The 22,357-nt window shown below is 32.4% G+C and overlaps 3 protein-coding genes across 10 annotated transcripts in view; 1 reads left to right on the top strand and 2 right to left on the bottom strand.

The window, feature by feature from the left end:
- LOC127709591 (serine/threonine-protein kinase Nek4-like) overlaps window positions 1-8,254 on the bottom strand; it is a 32,365-nt gene extending 24,111 nt beyond the window's left edge. For all 8 annotated transcript variants that reach the window (XM_052215196.1, XM_052215209.1, XM_052215226.1 and 5 more), the window contains exons 1-5: window positions 7,773-8,254; window positions 5,190-5,453; window positions 3,950-4,050; window positions 3,561-3,657; window positions 2,683-2,790 (exon numbers count right to left, since the gene is read on the bottom strand). In XM_052215196.1, coding sequence (XP_052071156.1) covers window positions 2,683-2,790; window positions 3,561-3,657; window positions 3,950-4,050; window positions 5,190-5,453; window positions 7,773-7,880 — 678 coding nt within the window. In that variant the 5' untranslated portion in view covers window positions 7,881-8,254. The remainder of the gene's footprint in view (window positions 1-2,682; window positions 2,791-3,560; window positions 3,658-3,949; window positions 4,051-5,189; window positions 5,454-7,772) is intronic.
- The window catches only part of LOC127709723 (NF-kappa-B essential modulator-like), a 238,806-nt gene that overhangs the window by 114,177 nt on the left and 102,272 nt on the right, over window positions 1-22,357 (top strand). The window lies entirely within an intron of this gene.
- Window positions 14,932-21,213, bottom strand: LOC127709713 (uncharacterized). The gene is made up of 5 exons (XM_052215379.1): window positions 21,125-21,213; window positions 19,689-20,701; window positions 18,339-18,509; window positions 17,631-18,176; window positions 14,932-15,836 (listed from the first exon to the last, which is right to left on the bottom strand). The coding sequence occupies exons 2-5, from the start codon at window positions 20,661-20,663 to the stop codon at window positions 15,336-15,338; spliced, it is 2,193 nt and encodes a 730-aa protein (XP_052071339.1). The 5' UTR covers window positions 20,664-20,701; window positions 21,125-21,213; the 3' UTR covers window positions 14,932-15,335.

Raw genomic sequence — 22,357 nt, 5'->3', positions numbered from 1 at the left:
GTTCAAAAAATAATAGACAAAACTTGCATTTTACCCCTATGTTCTATTTTTAGCCATGTCCGCCATGTTGGTTGGAGGGTGGGGTCATCAGACACATATTTAAACTAAATAGCTTAATGATGATTGTGGCCAACTTTGGTTAAGTTTGTCTCAGTAGTTTCAGAGAAGAAGATTTTTGTAAAAGATTACAAAAATTTACAAAAAAATTGACTATAAAGGGCAATAACTCCTTAAGGGGTCAATTGACCGTTTTGGTCATGTTGAATTGTTTATAGATCTTATTTTGCTGTCTACAGTTTGGTTAAATTTGGCCCAGCAGTTTCAGAGGAGAAGATTTTTGTAAAAGTTAACGGACGATGACGAACGACGGACGGCAAGTGATGCTAAAAATGGTTAAAAAATAGTGGTTTATGTTAAATAAAATGCAGTCTGTCTGGGTTATACAGTGATTTTGCTAGCGCTCGTCATTTTCGTCATTTACGAAACGGTTTTCAAAATGACGAAAGTATTCCAAATCAATTTCGTCACTTAAATTTGGAAAGAGTAAAAATATTTTCGCATGAAAATATTATATTTCTACCTGTCTTATTGTTTCTGACAAGTTTATGACCCTCAGCTAATTAACATTTTCAACAGGTGTTATAAGTTGTGATTACAGATAATCCGCTTATCGCCATCGGATGGGTCACTAATCCGTTAATTATTCACCAACCTCATAATTGATCATCATAATTATTTTCCCCAGTAAAATCAGTCAGTCGGCATTTCAATTTCAATATTTATCAAACGAGCACAATTTGCAGTTCGTTTGACTTAGTTTCGTCATTTGAGTTTTCCCTCGGACAGTTCGCATTTTAATTTCAATATTTCTCGAACGATCACAATTTGCAGTTCGCTTGTCGTAGTTTCGTCAAATGAACGTATTTTCGTCATATTTGATATAACTTTTAATGAAAAACTTTCGACAATTTTCGATTAAAAAGATAGAACTTTATTCATAACATTCAGAAATGTTTTCACGAGTCAAACAGGTGCTTCTTCTTCTTTCCTCTATATCTTCCTCCAATAGTTGGAGTACACCAACCTTACTGAATTAAGGTTGGTTAATCCTTATAAAAATTATTAAGTGAATACCTAACTATTTAAAAATAACATTATATAGATATAAGAAGATTATGTACAGTTAAATCCCTGCAAAGATACTAATAATAACTTCTATGTACATTAAAAATGGGTCAGTTTAAAAGTTATTAATAAAATTTTTAAAAATAAAAAAGTTTTGAATATTATTTACAGGGCATGCATTATAGTAAAAAATCTTTACATTCACTAAACAATGTTACTTAAAGGTAAAAAATAACGAGTTTTCAGCTTCCTGCCTGCTACATGCTGGAGTTACTACATCTGTCTATGAGCACTACTAGGCGATATAAAATCAATAAAATCATGCATATAAGCTTATATGTCCTAAGCGATCTAATTATGCATAGCCATTATCTATCTGTTATATATATATATGTGAAGCTACTGGGTATTAAAGCTAACGGTAAACATATACATTTATTCCAACTATAGGTATAGCACGGCACAACCACACTGAACAGTTATTCTAAAATTTCATGGATTTTCTCAGCATTTAATTTTACGTAAAGGATTGATAGGTTTAGCGCGGAACACCCACACTGACCTAGTTGCTCTGTCCAAAAACCTTTATGGTGACTTTAGATTAAAGATAAACGTTGTTTCAGTTGTTTCATTTTACGGAGTTAAAGAAAGCAATTGAAGGTAAAGCGCGGAACAGCCATATTAACCTAAATTAAATGAAGATTTAAACATTTAGATTTTCGCAGCATTTAAATCTGTGTAAAAGATTGATGTTAGGTTTAGTTCCTTTACGATGAACTGCGCATGCGCGAAAGTATTCTTATGAATTTACAGACACTAGAACGTAAAATACGAAATAATTAAGTATCAAACTAAACGAGAGAGACAAATATAGTTCTTATTTAGCAAACTTAATTTAAAAATGATAATTTCCTGCCTTTTTTGAACACGAACCAATCCGTAGATGAATCCGGATTCATTCTGAATTTATTATTCACCTGTCACTTCCCGTTTTCATTTCATTTGGAAATCGAAAGTAAACGTGATCTATTCATGATAAATTTACAATTTAAAGTCATTAGACTTGTTCCATTAAGGATTTGTACAAATCCTTGGTTCCAACTTTATAGAATTAATTCTAAATATCGCTTTAAAATGTTTTTAAGGATAATGCGTATGAATAATGCAGTGAAATAGTCCTTACAAGTTCATTTAATATGCTGTGATTTCTGGTTTAAAAAAAATGGATCCCAACTTTTGCTGATTAGGAATGTACCCTGAAACTAACTGAAGTGAAATTGTGAACTATATTTCTAGATCTTATATCCTAATCTTCTTATTAAAGTGCAACATTAGTCAAATCATGCAGTAACTGCCTAGTATGCCTAAGTCCTTCAAAGTCTGTCAAAGATGTATAGATAGAAATATACATCTTAGGTCCCTTGCTGCTACCCAAAATATGGTTGATTGTCGTCCCTCGCAAAAGTGACTAAAGCCCTCAAAATCCTAGCTTAAACCCTGGGGTTATATAATTTAATCCTAAAACATGTCTTGTTTCTATGATATTGTTTGACTTACTCTTCCTTTGAGAATTTTATATACTAAAGCTTGCATGTCTCTTCCATTAAATGCGTGTTTTAATGTTGCCATCTCATACACACAGCATCCTAATGCCCATACATCAGACTGAAAAAAAGTCAAAAGCTAACAAGGTCGTCATTGTTATACATTAATACTTTTTATGATAATATCTGTGAACAAAAAAATTTGCTGATTTTTTCAAAAATAAAATTTAAATGGAATTTAAAAAAATATAGAAACCAGAATAAAATTGAGAATGGAAACGGGGAATGTGTCAAAGGGCATAAAACAGCCCAAGGCCACCAATGGGTCATCAACATAGCGAGAAAACCCCGCACCAGTAAGCGTGCTTCAGCTGGATCCTAAACAAAAATGTGTACTAGTTCAAAGAAAATGGACGTCACACTAAACTCGAAACATATAAATGAACCAAAATTAAAAAACACACAAGACTAACAAAAGCCAGAGATTCCTGACTTGGGACAGGCGAGAATACTTTTTTAAATCTACATCATGAATTAAATGAATAATCACTGATTCTGTTTTAGGAAGTAGTGTTTCACTTTCACTTATCATATACAAGATTTAAAAAATAAAAGCCATAGATCAAATTTTGGCAATATAAAATGGTACGTGGTACTTTTACAAAACAAAACTTTCAGTAATTTGTTGCTATGAAGACTTTAAATCAATACATTTATTTCCTTAAACTCACCAGAAAAACAAACTACAAAGAGTCAATTTATTATGTATTATTGCATTCAATCCCATGACATTGTCCTAAACTGGAGATCAAAAATTAAATTTGCTTCTTAAGATTGGGAGAGAGAACTATTTTTGTACTATATTAAAACAAATTACTGTATGGGTCTTACCTTGTGGTTGTATGGTTTATTACTAAACAGTTCAGGACTCATGTAATATGGTGTTCCTATAAGTGTAGTAGCCATGTCTGTTGAACTGTCTAAAACTCTGCAAATACACAGTAATAAACTTCTTTATGAGATCAGAACAGCATCAAAAAGTCTAACATTTCTTTGTTCAAATAAAGAAATAATACTCATTACTGTAATCAATTACATAAGTAAACATGAACAAGCTTGATAAGCCCTTTGTAATTCAGCTGTAGAATTGAATAGAAATTCAGGCAAGGATTGCAGACACTTTTTTTACATTTCTTGAATGCAAAGATGAAAAACTTACATTCACTTTACAATATCAGTTTATAAACTTGTGAGGAAATCATACATTACTTTGATCTTACCTTGCGATGCCTAAATCTCCAACTTTGATGATTTTACTTTTTGTTAAAAATATATTCTGGGTTTTCAAATCTCGATGTAGTATATTTCTTTCATGCATATACTGCAATAGAAAACAAAATGAAAATTGTAAAACTTTTTTCCACTTTACTGGCGACAATCTCAAAACATTTTGTTTCATGAAAGAAAGTTAAGAATTTTTATATTTCAGTAAATATACACTGTCACCTGTCATTAAGAGAAACCAAAAGTCCTGCAGTCCTTCAAGTTAATTTCATGTTTTGAATAACAATGTAGTTAACTTGACATGAATGTATAGTCTGACTCCTTTCTATATGTTTTGCATGAAAGTCACTTAAATGTTAACCATACTAGTATGTTGAAACTATAACTTCAATATGAATATGTTATCCTACTTCTAACAAAAATCTCACTATTAATTTTCATAACTTCTATATGAATTTTTTATCCTACTTCTAACAAAAATCTCACTATTTCATCGGATGAGAGCACACCCATTTAGTACTGCATTCCATCCAACTGATGGTAAATAAGCCAAAAACAATCTGGTCAAATATTAGTGACATCTTTCTAATGTGACCTCATGTTTAAGTTCATTGATAATTGTATAAAAGATGGCCATGTCATGTAAGTCTAGAATCAATGTGTAAAAATATTCAAACCCTTCTAAAGGAGAATAATATATATGAGATGAAAAAGGTCAATGATTGTAAGGCTTGGTATATATTGAAGATTTCCTTACTTTCTTAATAGTAATTATAAATAATTTATAAAAGAAGAGCCACTTCAGCAAAAGTTTGCCTGTCATAGCCACCAAAAAGTCAGCAGTGGGATAATTTTGTTATGTAATGACTAACATGGACCTGAAACCCTTGAAATTAACATACACCTCATGTTATACAATACATAACTAATATTCTTGATCAATCAAATGCATGTATATCACTTCATATCGCTAACTGTCTGAAACATGAATAAAAAGAGATTTTGAGTTCAGATAAAACACACAAGAAAACCAGAGAGTCACATATTGTCTTTAAAAATAGACAAGTGTCTTCACAAGCTGTTAATATAATTATTAGATCTGTCATTAACAGTAAAAGACGAAAAAAAAGATATCTGTGACTTGTGAAAGGCATATATACATGTCACTAGATTAAACTAATTGTGTGAGTACTCATCCCCCCCACTTTTTTTTTACTTTTTATACTTTTCAGCTACCTGTAAAGCCATAGCGATCTGAACAAACCATTCCACTACTTGTCTTTCTTCTAACAATGTCTGTTTTTGTTCCTTTAGTTTTGTGTATACATCACCTCCTTCACAAAACTGCATTGCAATATGAAGCTGACCATCCCTTTCAAAAGAGTCCTTGTAAGCAACAATGTTTGGATGTTTCAGTTTTGACAGCAGTTTTGCCTCTTGTTCAGCAGATGATCTTTCTTTCTTTGAAGCCTTTGCAAGATTTATTCTCTTTAATACATACTGTGGAGGAAAAAATGCCATTATGATTATGGAAAAAAATTAAAATACATATAAATGGATTTGTACACCTTACCATTTTTTAGTGTTAACAAATAAACAAATGAGCCAGTTCAGATCAGAACTATTCGAGTAACTGAACTATATATGGACTAATCAGAATAAACTGGAACTCACCCCAAATGTATCTTTGTGGGAACCCTCTTACCATGCTTACAGTATTTCTATATTTTCAAATATTTTTTTCTAGATTTTAACATGCTCATAAAATTGTACCTTCTTGTTTCAAACTTATGTATAGGTGTTTTCTGTTGGTAATGTAAAAGAAGACTAATTATTATTAAAGAAAATATTTATAATTGCAAAGAGAAAGCCATGAGATTTCATATTGTTTGTACATGAAATACTTTCACTAATTCTATTGTGCTGTTTAAATTTGTTTTATGTACATGTATTCAAATTTATTGAGGCAAAAAAAATAACCTTCATACTGAACTGGAATGTTGACAAGGCTGATGACAGAATATGGGATCACTATGTCTTGCCTTGATGACTTTTTCACAGGCTAGTTGCGGTACCACGATTTCCCGAGAATAACAAGAACAACGTAATATCCTGAGAACAAACAGATTTATCCCGATAACAAGATTTTTTATGGTATTATACTACTTTTAACAATATTAAAGAATATTAATTAAAGATATTACTCGTTTTTACTGAATAAAAATGCAATTTCACTTCAAGAATTCGATTTTTATGTGTTGTATGCAAATTCCTTGTTGAAAACAATATGGCAGACATAATTTTTCAAAAGGTAGACAAATTAAAAAAATAAAAGTATTGAAAGTACTGAAAGAACAGATTCTATAAAAAACCTGAAATGATGAAAAGTAGGTTAATACAGTTATTATAACTTCATTCAGGTTTTTAAGCTTATCAAATAATTGTAAAAATTTTATTCTAAAAATGCATAATTAAAATTCAATTATCTTTTATTTGTTTTCTAAAACTATTAGCATTTATTTTTCCTTAGTGCTGGTTCCGCATGCACGATTAGAATGATACATTTTTTCTCATTGGTTCAGTAATTTTTATATTTTACCTGGCTTGTCCAGTCCAATAGACAACTTTCGAGTTCGATGCATTTCCGTCAAAAACTCTGGTTTTAGTGAACATCATTCGTGCGTTAATGGGGCATCGTCACTTCCGTTCCAATGTTAAGCAAGTGGTTGGAAAACTATAATGCTATATTGCACGAATTATTCGGCAAATTAAATTCTCATAATTGACAATCAGCACTACTGTCATTAGGGAATTGTGATTAAGTACTTACAAAACAAACATTATTTCTAGTTTATCCTGCACAATGACAATCACTCAGACGCTTGATGAACGTTAATAGTGCAGGGATACAGGCGATCCCCTCTATCTGGTAAATGACGTCATAAAGGCGCGCGTAATTGACAAGTTTTTTCCGGTGAAGGATGAACTCGAAAGTGGTCTATTGGTCCTACTGGTAATTTCTACTCAGGATAGTTTTCCTTTCAAATCACTATATTCGTATGATCATTATTCTAATCAGTTTTCTCTGAACAGGTCATAATTTTTATTTAATTGACGCGTCGATCGACTTAAATTTATAATTCTTGAAATACCCACCCACCCAGCCCTATTTCTAAAAAAATAATTTTATTCAGATTTTTTTCTCCCGTGTGTTTAGCAGGTTTTTTGATAGATAGGTTTTTGTACCTTCTGTTTGAGTAAGTTACATGTACTTGTATTGTGACTGTCATTTGTTTTTTTTTGTGTTGTGTGTATAGTTTATGTTGTGTAGACCTGTAAGTTTTTGAGATGCTGATCCAAGCCTAATAAATGTTTTTACATACTTTTCGTTTGTTTAAAATTTGCCAGAGAGAGTTAAAAGATTGAAGAGCAATTTCCTTTAGTTTACATTTATATGACAAACTGATTGTGTTTAAAAAATATTGTTAATGCAATTAAATATGATTCGTCAAATTTATTAACTAAAAAAACAATGTTTCCAAAATCTTTTTAATTTTAAATACACTAATTTAAGCAGTATATATAACACCATGTAAAATCTTGTTATGGGGACAAATCAGTTTGTTCTCAGGATATTATTTTGTTCTTGTTATTCTCGGGATATCGTGGTACCCGGCTAGTTGAGAATGAAATAGATGAATACTACAGTCTGGAAAAATCCATCTCATGAAACTGAGTAGTGCCATGAGACCTTACTATTGATGACTGTTAATTGGAAATCAATTCTACTTTCCTATATACTTTGTTTTAAAAAAATACCTGTTTTCTATCTCTTTTGTGTCTGTACAAAGAAACTTCACCATAACTTCCTTTTCCAATTGCTCGCAAGTACTCAAAATTGTCCATTGGATTGCTTGATCGCGACATTTTATTATTCTGGTGCCTTTAAATCTACGTTTGAATGAACTTTTGAAGTCTATGTTTTAAATGTAAGATTAGTATTCATGTTTTATATCCAAACTTCATATTATATCTAATTCATTTATTCGCCAATAAGTTCATCGTTTTATGTCATTGTTCGTGTTGACTTTTTGTTCTGTTTAAAGTCATGTAGCAAGTGTCTTTCATGTTTTTTTCGAATATGGCTTAGATGGTGAATTGCTTGACGGAGTTGTCTTGTAGTTTGATATGAAATATATAGAATATTAATACAAAATCTATTAAACTCAGTGTCTTTTCAACAATTTCCACGTTTCTAACAAAGCTTTTGCGACTATGGATTCAGGAAGTTTATGCAAAGCACCATGGGATTTGTTGATGTCATCTAAACAAATCTTCACTGAAGAAGAGCAAAATAAAAGATTTGACTAACTACCTACGCTCATTATAAGAAAAACACCGACAACCACCATAGTAAATCATCGTGTGTTTAGTAATTATTGATTGGTTGACTAATTGATTGATTCTAAAGAAACATTTTTGTTAAAAATCACCTTTCAGTATGCTCAAAGTTAAAGCTTCTTTATATTTATTCATTAATCTAAACTTCAATTTTAAAAATTACTCTCTATTTCCAAATAAAATTTGATTGTTCAGTCTAGACCAGGACTATTATCGGCTAACATTAGATCATCGACTGAATAGTCCATTATTTAAACGCTTAACACCATCTTGCAAACTAGTCACTGATAAAAAAAAAATTCACAAAATGGAAGAAAATAGCAACTGTTAATAGTTCAAATGCTTCATGAATTAATTATGTTAAGTTACCATGAATTTTTTTAACACCGTTGAACTGCATTTTAACTGAGATTGTAACCGGCATTCCACATTTTGCTACTAGTTCCTGTTGATCCATTTTTTAAGACACAACAAAAATCGTTCAGTAAATATCTTTGTAAGACTTTTATTAACTTCAATAAAAAGGATAATAATTTCTAATCTCCGTAGTTATGACGTTTGTGTATAGAACGTTTTGTAATCGAAAATGATGACTGGTCAAGAGTTCTACGGTTTGATTGATTGTTACTTGGTCAGAATGTCACCTGACTACCAAATATTTCATGCATATTCACTAAGATTACTTTTTTGTTTGTTTTTTATTGGGGTGGGGAAGGAGGATATGTGGAATACATTGTAAGCTAAAAGTTCAAACATTCCATCTAAATCTTACCTCAAGTTTGAAATGATTCGGTGTTTTATAAAAATTTCAGCCGTATGAACGTTATTGAACTGGTCTGACGAAGACGAATGAGCCAGTCCATGCACAAAGGTACAAAAAAAAATGCGGAATTCTAAAAAGTAATGGGGGCAACGGTTTGAATCCCGTCCAAGGACGGTTAATTTATACAATATTAAATAACTTAACTTAACTATCAAAATTTCAATTTCAAAAACACAAGATGACATAATTTTTGCATTTTTCCTTACGTTTTACTGTTGTTTCCCTTTCTTTAGGCACAGGTAGAGATGATTAAGATTAATGACTTTTTCTCTCTATAGTGTTGTAAATTTTTTTAATTTCTGCTCAGTATAGCATTGTTCTGGGTAACACATGATTTTACACATGCCTCAGTACAAAAATTCAGATATTTCTACATCTTTTTCCGTTTTAACTGACAAATTCGGGACAGAATTGACAATATTATGAATGTTTACATTAATATAATTTTTTTTCTGAAAAAATCGTTTTTCAAAAATATTTTAACGAACTTTAACAACGTGTTCTGTAAAGTTTATCAAAAAGACTTTTCGTACCTTTTCGCATGGACTGGCTCAAATGTAATATGTATTGCCTGTACTTCGTAATGATGTGATCTGTCCTAAACAGTACCTATTCCGATTTTATGTCAGATAGTTCTCAGTGTGCTTGTTGGCAACCAATGGAGGGCAGCTTTCACTATCGATGCGTATGTTCCCTAATTATGAAAACAACGTATACAAGTATAACAAAAATACCGATTTCCAAGGTAATCAAAAAGGGAAAGGAAGTCCATAAAATCTGACAAAATTGAACGTAAGAATTTATTATATACCATTATTCCAATATCTAAGAAAATTTGCCTATTTGCCTTTGGCTCTTTATATTTTGGTTGATTGCTGGATTTATTGTTATAAAAGTAGAGATGTGGTATGATTGTCAATGGCTACAAAAATCGTCAGCAGATTTGTATGCATGTGAGAAATTAAGTGTATATAGAAATGTAAAGTTTGATTTTTTTCTTGAGAATTATTTAAGCTAAATTAATAATGTTCACTTTCTTTCAAAACTATTTAGTGGTACATTGAAACTTAATGTTGAGGTTGGTCGTTTCTCTACTATACATCCAAAACTGGGTCTTTATCCATAATACCAAAATATTTCTACAGGTTACATGTATGTCTGTTTTTCTTAAAGAAACTGCGAAATATAAAATACAAAGCTATGTAAGGTACTACATGTATCCATTTTTGCTTATACTTAAATAAATTCTTTTATTCGTTTTTATATCTTTATAACATTTATTTTTCTTTCTTTCTGTAAACATTCCTTTTTTTCACTGTAATTATTTTTATTTCTTGGTAGCTTAATAACACGTTGAGTGCAAATCATACTCTGTAAAACATATTCTGATTCTAACAAAAAGTTCTCTCATACTGAAACATAAAAAAAAATAGATTTTTTTATTGACAAAATATTTGATGATTGATCGACGTGATTTTTAAGTCAACCCGCATTCTAATGATAATCAGCTGTTATTCTCCTCTTGTCTTGTGGATAGATTCTTGGGGTTGATATTCATCCCTTTTCTTCGGAATGCATGTTTTTAAAAACCTAAAAATCCAGGAAAATTAGGCAGTAGCTCCTCTGAGCCATATCTTTTTTTCAAATATCTTATATTGAATTTTATGTGTACCCGTTATCCTACATTAGCTTAATATGACCAATACCTCTTAAACTATGTAATTTGCTTATATGGATAATCCTTTCTATCGAAAAGTTTTGTGTCAATTTTTGGTTGTAAAAATTAATGTGACAATGCTTCAATTGCTTACATAACATGATGTAAATGTTTAAATTGATCACAAGTGATTAAAATACTACCAATAACCAGAGACATATAAACATATATATGTCTCTGCAATAACCTATGCTCTAAACTTGCATAGAAGTGTTTGAAAGGCTGACTGCATACGACAGTTAGTCTATCAATTAAACACCATTACAACAATACGGTTTTGGCTTATTTTATGAATTAATTCCATGCAAAACTGAAGAAAATAGTTTATACATGACCTGATGTTAACAAAAAGCAATGCGGGCCCTCCTTCATCCTTAAAATGACGTACATCTTCCTCATTGTAAAAGGGAATAACGTAACAGACAACTATGTGGACCCTCCCTGTTTATAGAACACATACCATCCTTGATCACTTGATATCCCCTACTGCTTATACGCGAGTTTATTTTTATTGGTACAACTAAATAACAATTGTAAAACTCGTGAAGATATGATATATGGCAGTAGGGGAGTATCAGGTGAACAAGAATCTGCATAGATATCATCTTACGCATGGCTTTCATATCATCGTACATCTGTATAACAATTGAGAAAGAACTGCCTTCTGAGTTCTGGAAACCTCGAGTGCGCATGAGCTTCGTGTTGCTTTTGCTTTAGTTTTCTATATTGTATGTTATGACTTCCAATCCGCGATGGGTGTAACTAGTGAAGCAGATACTACTTACCCGTTCCAAAGCACCCGAGTCCATCTCTCGATTTTTGTGAAATTCGTGTTGCTTAATCTCTAGTGTTATGATCAAAATATTTAGACTTCTATTTGTTATTTTGTCTTATTTCATTTTTGCCATGTTGTATTCAGTCTTTCTACTAATCAAGTATTTTGAATGCCCCTTTTCACAACTATATGTCTCTGTCTATTGTGACCTATGAACCAGACGACCTTTGTCTCTGTCTATTATGACACATGAACCAGACGACATTTCTTCTGTTATTATATGACGAAGAATGTTATAATATATGCAAACTTTCAATACATCTGAAATTACTCCGGGTTGGATTCTATTTAATTTTCGATGTTTTTATTGTTGAATTATCTTCATACAACCAGTTATACAAATGTTTATTGTCTACGTTTTGTGTAAATCAAATGTGATTATGTATGTTTTGTTACATAAGGAAAATTTACCACATCCATTTGTTAAACTTAAATGGTCTCTTTAAAGGATCTTTTGGATCTTTCTTTGGAAGGCTATGGCTATGTGTGTTCGATGCCTTGCTGAACTTTATGGCTACTTAAGGTAAAATAGTATTTAAATTGTTCTATTATAGTATTTCTATATCTTTTTATACATTTAGAAAGTATTAACTTATACAAGAATTTTATTATATTGTACTGTAAGCTATAAAAGGCACTGACATGGCAAAATGTAAAACAATCCAAATTTAACAAGAAAACCTTCGGACTAATTTATGATAAAACAATTAAGTTAACTATAAATGAAAAACAAATATGACAGACAGCAACCAACGACAACCACTGAATTACAAGCCCATGACTTGGGATAGGCACATACAGAATGTGGCGGGGTTAAAATATGATTGCGAGGGCTCAGGCAACCTCCCAATAACCTGGGGCGTGTTTTTTTGTTCTTCAGTAGTGAGCCAGAAGAGGTCCATTTCTGTTTTTTTGCATTGGGAAGATCTTCTGGCTCTCTTCTCCCTCTTCCTTTTAAATAGGTAGTTTAGACGGCAGAGGCACATAACAAACACGGCGTCGATTAGTCTAAATGACTCTAATAAATTTATGAATGCAGATATAATAGAATGTGAGCTGTGTGATAAACGTTTTTATGGTATGGCAGCCTTAGTAGGACATCCCTGTAGGGACAATAAGCTGGATCAATATATGAACTACAAGGACAATAACAGTAAGGGGACGACTATTTGATATTCTCAGGGAGGGGGAGGGTGCAGAAGGATTTTGTGCGGATTTATTATTCCTTTTAATCTGCCATTAATCATGCCTATTTTTTCAGCACTTACCTGGCCATCATATTCATATGTAAAATCCTCTTGTCCCCCAACCCACCACAAAACAAATTTATCAAATGTTTTTACCCTCATTTAACACAAGTTTAAATTGATTGATTGTTGGTTGCTTATTTTTAACGTCCAGTGACAAATATTTCATGCATGTTAAGGAAAACACGAGTTTAAAAGTCAGGTATATAATATGAAAATAAGGAGATGTAGTATGATTGCCAATGAGGCAACTATCCACCCAATTTCAAATGAAGTGAATGTAAGTCATTATAGACAACCGTACGGCCTTCAACAATGACAAAAACCCATACCGTATAGTCGGCTATAAAAGACCCCGACATGAAAAATGTGAAACAATTCAAACAAAAAAACTAACGGCCTAATTATATATAACAAAACAATTTACCAAAAATCAAATATGAGTCGACAGACAACCACTGAACTACAGGCTCCTGACTTAGAACAGGCACATAAAGAATATGGCAGGGCTAAACATGTTTATGAGCGCTCAACCCTCCCCGGCTTAAACTGGGACAGTGGTGTAACAGTACACTATAAGAACAAACTGTAAAAACAGTTGCAATTAGATTAATCCAAAAGGTCGGTGCGAGACACAAAAAACAACATTAAGACAATAGACACAAAGCACCGAAATAAGAGTATTTGCAGTTAATGAAAGTTTATTCAAAGCTATAATTACAAGTAACACTGAAATAAATCTTGTTCTCCCAGACCATTGTATCAATCAGTACACAACCAACGGATTTAGTCATAAACAGTCTGAGAAACGCCGTGACCTTGTATACCTTGTGGTGGTTGGAAGGTTTTGACCATCGAAATTTTGCAATTGAAATAATGGTAAGGACCACCAGGGAAAAAAGATTTTGAGAACTCTGCAATATATTTATGTAGAAAAATAATCCAGTTTGGTTACTTCAAACATGTTTGGTAGACAAGATGTCTTTTTCGAGCATATACCAGAAAAACATTGACAAATTTTGGTACAGTTTAAGATTATTCCTGAAAATTATATGGTCGGAGCTTTAAGCCGGATTTGTTTACCCAAATTGAGTTAGGAAAGCATAAAGATAAATGTGACGAACACAGCGATTTCTTCCAACTAACTTTCTTTGTTTTTACACTTATTGTATAATTACATCAATGCCAAAGAGCACACTATTACGGTCTATTACAGTCATGTCTACCGACTGAAATGACGTATCTTAATTTTCTAATAAATCATCGTAAACTTCATTTATGTCAACCAACATAAAAAAAAATCTGCTATATTCGACGGCAAATTGAATTTTTGTTCTATTGCTTCTTCTACAGAATATCTTCAGAAGAGGTCCAGATTCATTTTTTTGAACTCTTCACCAGAAGACATTCTGGAGATGTACAGAAGAGACCAATAAAACACGCCCCTGGGATACATGAGTGGTGTAATAGAACACCAAAAGAACAAACTGTAAAAATCAGCTGGAAGGGGCTTGGCACACCAGATCGGCAACAAGCGCATAAATCAACGAATAAAACGACAGAAAGGCGAAAAGTACCAATCTATAAGAGTACTCGCAGTTACTGAGAGCTAGTCAAAAGCCAAATACAACTAATATATAAATCACGTTTTCCACATACACAGATATCAATAAGTACACATCCAACAACTTAAGTTTAAAGACGTCATAAACAGTCTGAAAAAAGCATGATGCGTATTCTTATTAATTTTCGGCTAATGGGCCAAAATAAACAAAGGTTTCAATTATCTTGAGCAAAGTTTTCCATACAAAGTTTAGCCTATAATGCATAGCCCATTTGAATATAAAGATCCAAATATATGTATTTAACTAATAATGTAACAACATTTTATTCTTATTGTATCTGAGCGTTCCCGCGGTGATTGATCAAAACATGCATATAGAAAGAACACAACAAAAACGGCAAAGTTTATTAGTTATGTATTACAGAATTGAAACAAAACTGAAGTCAAAATAGTTTCTTTCAATAGATTAGTGTGTATTGATATGATAAATTTTAACACAACTTGTTAATTACAGTAACTACACATTTATAATGTACATATTATGCTAAGAAACCTTGTCTTGATCTGCATTTATCAAACAAGATATAACGTTAAAACATTTTGATACATATATGCACCACCAATAATATATAAAATTATTTGTTATTATTCCTATAAAAACATTGCATAAAAGATCAAATAAATATATTACCCAGTGTATTTTACAATGACACTGTGTTTTCATAACAGCTGCCTATGTTTATGTATAAAGTATGTATGGTAATTCTTCTTGTGCACGATTTCTTGTCTTAGAACTTAACTTATAATAAAGTCTTTAATCTTGAAAACTCGAGCATTCTTCTTGGAACACCCAAAAGGATAATTGCTTTTTGCAAGATGTTTTCGAACTTTTTCCATAAATTTCTTATTTCTCTTTTTAAATTTACCACGTCTAACAAACACTTTTGCATTCTGTGCAATGGCTTGCTTAAGTTTCTCTCGAATGTGCTTTCGACCTACCAACTGTTTACACCATTTACCAGATGATGGCAATCCACTGACAACCGAAAACGTGACAGGATATTTCTTTTTCTTGTTGGGAGGTTGTACTGCAAACTCGTAGACAGCAGCATCTTCAATGTCACGTGCAAATATCTGTTTAGTGACGTAGCCATTCAGCCATTTTGCCCATTCTTCTTTTGAAGACAACTTGGCATTACTCATTGCCTGTTTCCAAGAGGACCACTGAAGTAGATTGAGTGGTTTTGTCGTTTTAAATTTGCGGTCATTTCTTTTTTCTCTTGGAATGTCATTTTGCTGCAGATAAAGAGACATACATTTAAATATATCTAATAATTAAGATAATAAGATCTTTAAATATATATGTACAAATATGTTCATTGCATGTAAACAGAAAGAAAAAAAGGAACAGAACTAGAGCCTACGTTCACTGTTGTTTCTATTCTATATTTTCATACACTAGTTCAACTTTATTTCAAAATAATAACGGGTTGGATGGTTTCTGATATTTGTAAAAAAATATTTTATCTGACTAATATGAATGAAGAAGATGTCAGGTTTCCGCTACTCAACGATAATTAAAAAGCATATCCAGGTAAAAAAAAACATTCTTCAGGTGTATGTACAATATGTGAGTTTAGATCTAAATCACTTAAAATGTTAAAAAAAAAGCGTTGTGAATAAATCCAAATAATAGAATATCAAAACTCTGTAATCAACACTAAATTCCCTTTTATGACAAATCACTAAGATATGACAAGAGACAACCATTGACGGGATTGCTGACTTGGAGCAGACACATGAACATGTGCGGGGTTATATTATATTTTAAGAACTAAAGTCTCCCCTTTCATATCTCGATCTGAGGAATAACAAAGGATACATTAAGGAAATATCAATGATAACAAGTACAGGAAAAAACATTTAACTCTATAATAACGGCACAATAGATAAAAACACAAAATAAGTAAAACAGCAATAACCAATACCTTATCAAAGAATGCTCGCAATAACTGACAGCAAGCTCAAAGTACCTAAACAGCTGATATGAAATAATTCACTCTAATATCAGTGACTGTACTTCACAGTAGACTTCATACAGCAATATCATGCACAGGGCAGGACTAGTTGCTTATATGCACGTCATTTGGAGTCTAGTGGATCGTTGTCTCATTGCCAATCATACCACATCTCTTTACTTTTATAAGGAAGACACGATCATGTGCATTGTCCAGAATTTTGTACAAAATTTAAATGCAATAAAGATAATTTCGAATTCCTGCATTTGTTATAAATGTATAGTAAACGTTTGATCACTCTATCATATCTTTATTACTGCCTGTAAAGGATTTTTGATAAAGCAAATTTTATGTTGATGGAAATCTAAGATGTATAGAAAATATAAATATTCCTAATACGCATTGTCCTAATTTGATGCTTCATAAGGGGAAAATTGCAACACCGCAATTCGGAAAATATCGGGAAATTTAAAGTACGCGATATAAAACCAATAGCCATTCTTTCGAAACAATGAATTGTCATACTGAGTGCCCTCAAATGCAAATTCACAAAAAACGTGTTAGATTTTCAATTTATTTCATCTTTTGGTTTCATGATTTTTCTTTCTTTGATGTTTCAGTGAAAAAAATACAGAAAAAAGGATCATACCTATCTAGTGTCTAACATTTAAAAACTAACCGGCATAGTTTTGGTTAAATAATAAGATTTATTATATGATTTATAAATAAAATAAGGAGATATGATTGCCAATGAGACAACTATTCACCAGAGTCCAAATAACACGCACGTGGATTAAAGCGACTATAGATCACCGTACGACCTTCAACAAAGAGCAAAACCTATACAGTATATGGATAGTCACCAATAAAAGGCCCCGACATGACAAAACTTGAAACAATTCAAACGTGGAGAAACCCAATGGTCTGATTTTTGACAAAACAATAAACAAAAAACAAATGTGACAGACATCAACTTCAATGTTCATTCCTACAAAACTGGAAATAAATGGTACGAACGATAATTTCTTCTCTCATTTTATGTAAAGATCGAGAAAACAAATACTTTACATACGTTATCCTTTCTTTTCTGTTTTCCATTTTCTTTCCTTGATCCTTTAGCTGCTGTTTTTGGTGTTTTTCCTATGAGTGCCTTCTTTCCAAGTTTTGTTGTTTTTGTTGTTTTCATCTTGTTTGTTTTCCCCTTTTTAAGAATTGCTCCTGGACTTCCGAACATTCCAAGTAGCCCACCAGTTGGTGTTCCAAATGGACCAGTACCAATTGGTGTTCCAAAACCCCCACCCATTGGTGTTCCAAAACCCCCAACCATTGGTGTTCCAAAACCCCCACCAATTGGTGGTACAAACCCTCCACCAATTGGTGGTGCAAACCCCCCAATAATTGGTGATCCAAACCTTCCACCAATTGATGGTCCAAATCTCCCACCAACTGGTGCCCCAAACCCCCCAGCAGTTGGTGTTCCAAGCAAGCCACCACCACTTGTACCAAATAAGCCTGTCCTGGTTGTACCAGCAGCTGATGAGAGGCCACCAAACATTCCTGACAAATTTTTACTCAATTTCGAAATTCCATATTTCTCTTTCAGTTCATCCTGATAAGCCTAGAATAATAATAAAATGTAAAATAAATAGCCATTTGCTGTACAGTGTGTTAGTTTTATAATATTCGCTAGAACATTTTTTGAGATCACTTTCAATTTCCTTATAATTATAGTCTTTTACATAAACTAAAATTAAAGTAGTACCGTTCAACGATTACTTACACTTAATAGTTCATCGCTGCCTTCCCGATAACAAATTGACATCATTAAATCAAATATCAGGTTAAAGTTTTCCAATGTTATCATTAGTCCATCCGTTCTTGTTGCCAGTTCTTGGTAAAACTTCTGTGCATAAGCCCTTGATTTTACAGCAACGCCATAGACCTTGACTCCCTAAATCATTCAAATATATAAAGAAAATAGTGTATGACTTACTTAATTAACCCCTATAGTATTCTCATTTAACAATTTTATTCGTCAGATAAATGTAGATGTTTTAATCAAAATTCAACATTCACACTACAATAATTTGTTATTTGATCTGATAAATATTCATTCATTTGTTTTATACACTGAATTATTTCATTTCATCGTTACTATGGAATCAGCATTATTGTAAACAACAATAAACCTGATACTCATCACACACTTGATAAATCCACAATATGACTTTCAACAACACACAATATTGTCCTAAATCGTTCACAGAACTGTAAAAAATATCAAATTTTAGAAAGCCCTGTGCGATTGCTTAATTTTCATGGTCCGCCTATGATATATACATAGCCGCTGAGGAGACATTGTGTTTCCCGTTCTGTGCGCCCGTTTGTCCCCTATAGGTTTAAGGCAGTTTACCGCGAAGTTGTTGTATCGTCGACTTGAAATTTAATACACATGTTGATTATGATGTTAACTATTTTTTAAAGATCTGCCAAATAAGGGTTTTGATCAAGATTTCAGGGAACATGGACATGTGATTGTGTGAGCGGGGCACTGTGTCGCATATCATACTCTTGTTTTTTTCCTGTGTTTTTTTTTTAATTTAATTTTTATCTTCAAAGCTCAAGTGGTGTTATTGCAATATTTGAAATGCAGATAGCAATGTTCAAGTGTGACATGCACAGACTGGGACAAACAGGAAAACGGTGAACAAACTTAATTTAACCCTACTGTTTAATAATCATCATGAAGTTTATCTTTAAACTGTGAGGAGGAATCAGTGGCCGTGTGGTCTAAGTAGTTCATTTACTGTATCACTTGCCTGTCAAAACTGGAGTTGTGAGTTCGAAACGTACGTAGCAGGTGCGTTCCGGGCAACCCAGCTTCCTCAACCAATAAAAACTGGCAGCCACGATGTAGCCAATAGTGGCGTTTAGCACCAACAATCAATCAACATGTAACAGTGTGACAACACATGTCTGAAGCATAGGGTATAGACATTCCAATCACGAAAAAAATGTGTTTGGAATGGTAAATGTAATATTCTGCTCAGAAATAAGAAATTAAATAATGTGCCAGGAGAATGCAATATTAATCAGGATAACTGAATATTGTCATGAATAAATTTATTACCATATCTTTCAACTTGGTGCATTCATTACGCCAGTCAATATCATTTGTAAAGTCGCCATATTTGTACCCTGGTTCGTGTGGAAGGTCATCTCCTATGATGACAAGAGAACGTTTGCTACCTGGAGTCCATGACAAAACTTCTGTTGCACGCCTTAAAACAAGTTCGTAACATTCAGGACCATCACCTCCACCTGTATCTCCACAATTATTTACGAAGTCATGAAGTTCTGGAAGTGTTGCTCCAAAATCAATCCACTTAATAATGTAATTATCTTTGTCGCAGTAATCGCCATGAGCAAAAATTGCTATTCGTATTCCAGGTACATCTGACTGGAGTTTTTGTACAATATCCTTGATTCTTCCTTTGACTTCATTTAAAGCTGCACTCATTGATCCCGTTGTATCAAATGAAAAAGCAATCTCAACAAGTCCTCCAGGGGGTAATGGTGGCAGCGGTGAAGCTAACGCAGCTCTGGAACTTTTCTTTCGTGATAACTTCTTTGACAATGTGCTGCTTCCTGACAAACTTTTTCTTAAAGATGAGACTACTGCGTCTCCAGTCTCAGAAAAAGGGGACGTGTGATCTACTTCCGTTATTTCCACGCCTTCACCGATGTCGTCTTCAGTTATCACTCCGGTTTTCCCAATATGTGACCCAGAATCCAGTGCAATTGCCGTTGTTGCGATATCGCTAATTTCTTTTGTGATAGAAGCTTTCTTTGTAAGCGATGGAACTTTAGATAGATCAGATGATGTTACACTTCTTTTACTTGACATAGATGTGATAGAGGTAACTTTCTTTGATAATGAAGGTTTTATCAGAGACGACGTACTTGATGTTGATGAAACTAAAGAAACTGTTTCACTAGGCCGACTAGTGAAACGGCGTTTAGCTTTCAGGATTTTTCTAGGCGGATTCTCATTTGGTGGATCCATTGGTAAAGTTGGTTGCCTTCGTAAGCTCGGGGTATCCATCTGCAGGTTACTTTAACTTTGAATTTAGGCTACCGTAACTGTTAAAACATAAAAAAAACTAAGTTTACAAATGTGTGGGTTTTTGTTTTTGCTTCCTTAAATATTATGTTACTAATGCCCTATTTAATGCCGTTTAGTATGCAGAAGTTTTTTTTCTGATTGTGCTTTTGTTCATATTTGTTTTCGCTCTAATTTAAATCATTAGATATTGAGTGCGATTTGCAACTTCGGCAAACTGAAAGTATTATTATAGCTATAACATATTTCAGATTACTGGAATAATTCGAGTGATCATATTTATGTCAGTCAGATGACATTATAAATATACACCCACCCATAACAAAATTATTCAGTCAGGTGATTTTTTTTTAAGCGTATGTAAAAAAAAGTTGTCATCCACTCTTATTAGATCGTATTTCGCCTAAATGATGCCTTATGATATAGTAACCTTTCCCCCTTACCTTTCTAAAATGATAATATACTTCTTCTTATCGTCTGGTATATTTATCGGGTATTTCTTTCTATTCGTTTCTCTCTAGACTTAACTTTTAACAAATGAAAATGTTTAAATGTAATCTGTATAAATAAGTAACCAGTTCAGTCATGTTGAAGTTAATATTTGTACATTACTATGTCAGCATATTTTGTCAATAATTGCATGAATATTAAATCGATTTTTCTTTGTGTCTAAATTTCAAGATTTTAAAGGGTTGAAACAGATAACCTTGATCATGTTTAAAGACTTGCTACGCTTTATTCTTGCAATTGTTGTTGAAAGAATCGACGCTGTCCATTAAATCGTTACTAGAATCTAAAATAAATTAAAAATCTCCAAACAATATGAAGCTCTCACTAAAAAGTCAATCACAAGTCAAACAAAGATCGCAGGCAAAGATATTAAGAACAACTGACGAGTTTCCTATTTTTCGACAGACATATGGACATATTGCAAGGTTATTACTTTTCTAATTTTTTAATATTTATTTTAGATATCGACCGCGTTCACCTTTTGCTATCGATTAGTGGAATGAGAGAAAAAAATACAAAGAAGAATACATTAAAAATCAATTTAAAAACGCATTTTACTGTATAAAACAAATATAGAATTATTAAAATACAGGCTAAAGTATAAACAAATGCACGAATGTACTCAAAGCAAGTGATTAACAGCTGAGCTGAAGTAATGTTGTCCTACACTCGATATCAGCTCTTTTGCTAATAAGTAGATTTCATAAATAAACGCCATAAACAGTACAAGAAAACACGATCTTGTATAATACCTCGAGCAAATTTTTACAGAATATCAATGCAATTTAGTCTTGCAAAAATTAGAAATAAACGAGTGATGTTAATCCCCAACATACCAGACTAAACAATGAACCACCAAAGCATAATTATAACTAATTTTTTTTAAGTCTTGTAAACAGAAGAATTTGAAGGACCATTCCTAACATATCTGTTTTATAAATAATATTTCTGTAAAAAAGGAGTGATATTTCTGCAACTGGAATCATACTTCCACAATAAATCCCCGTATATTTCTGGCAAAAATAAATAAAATATTTGACTTTTTTATGACATCTATATCCGTGCCGTATAACTTTTTATTATTGAAAATATTATATTCATTGAAATCTAAGTCAACAATACAAATACAGCTTTTTAAGAATCTTTTTATAAAGTAAAATACATAA

Source organism: Mytilus californianus, unplaced genomic scaffold, assembly GCF_021869535.1.
Source record: "Mytilus californianus isolate M0D057914Y unplaced genomic scaffold, xbMytCali1.0.p SCAF_1, whole genome shotgun sequence".
Lineage (NCBI taxonomy): Eukaryota > Metazoa > Mollusca > Bivalvia > Mytilida > Mytilidae > Mytilus > Mytilus californianus.
The sequence above is the reverse complement of the archived record's forward strand: the minus strand, read 5'-3'. Positions and strand labels throughout refer to the sequence as shown.

Bases quoted from the DNA above. Each gene is read 5' to 3' on its own strand.
- LOC127709713 (XM_052215379.1), bottom strand. From the start codon at position 20,663: ATGGATACCCCGAGCTTACGAAGGCAACCAACTTTACCAATGGATCCA. The intron at 18,177-18,338 runs GTAAGTAATCGT...TTATTATTCTAG, and splicing joins GCAGCGATGAACTATTAAGT to GCTTATCAGGATGAACTGAA. The intron at 15,837-17,630 runs GTATGTAAAGTA...CTTTATCTGCAG, and splicing joins AACAGAAAAGAAAGGATAAC to CAAAATGACATTCCAAGAGA.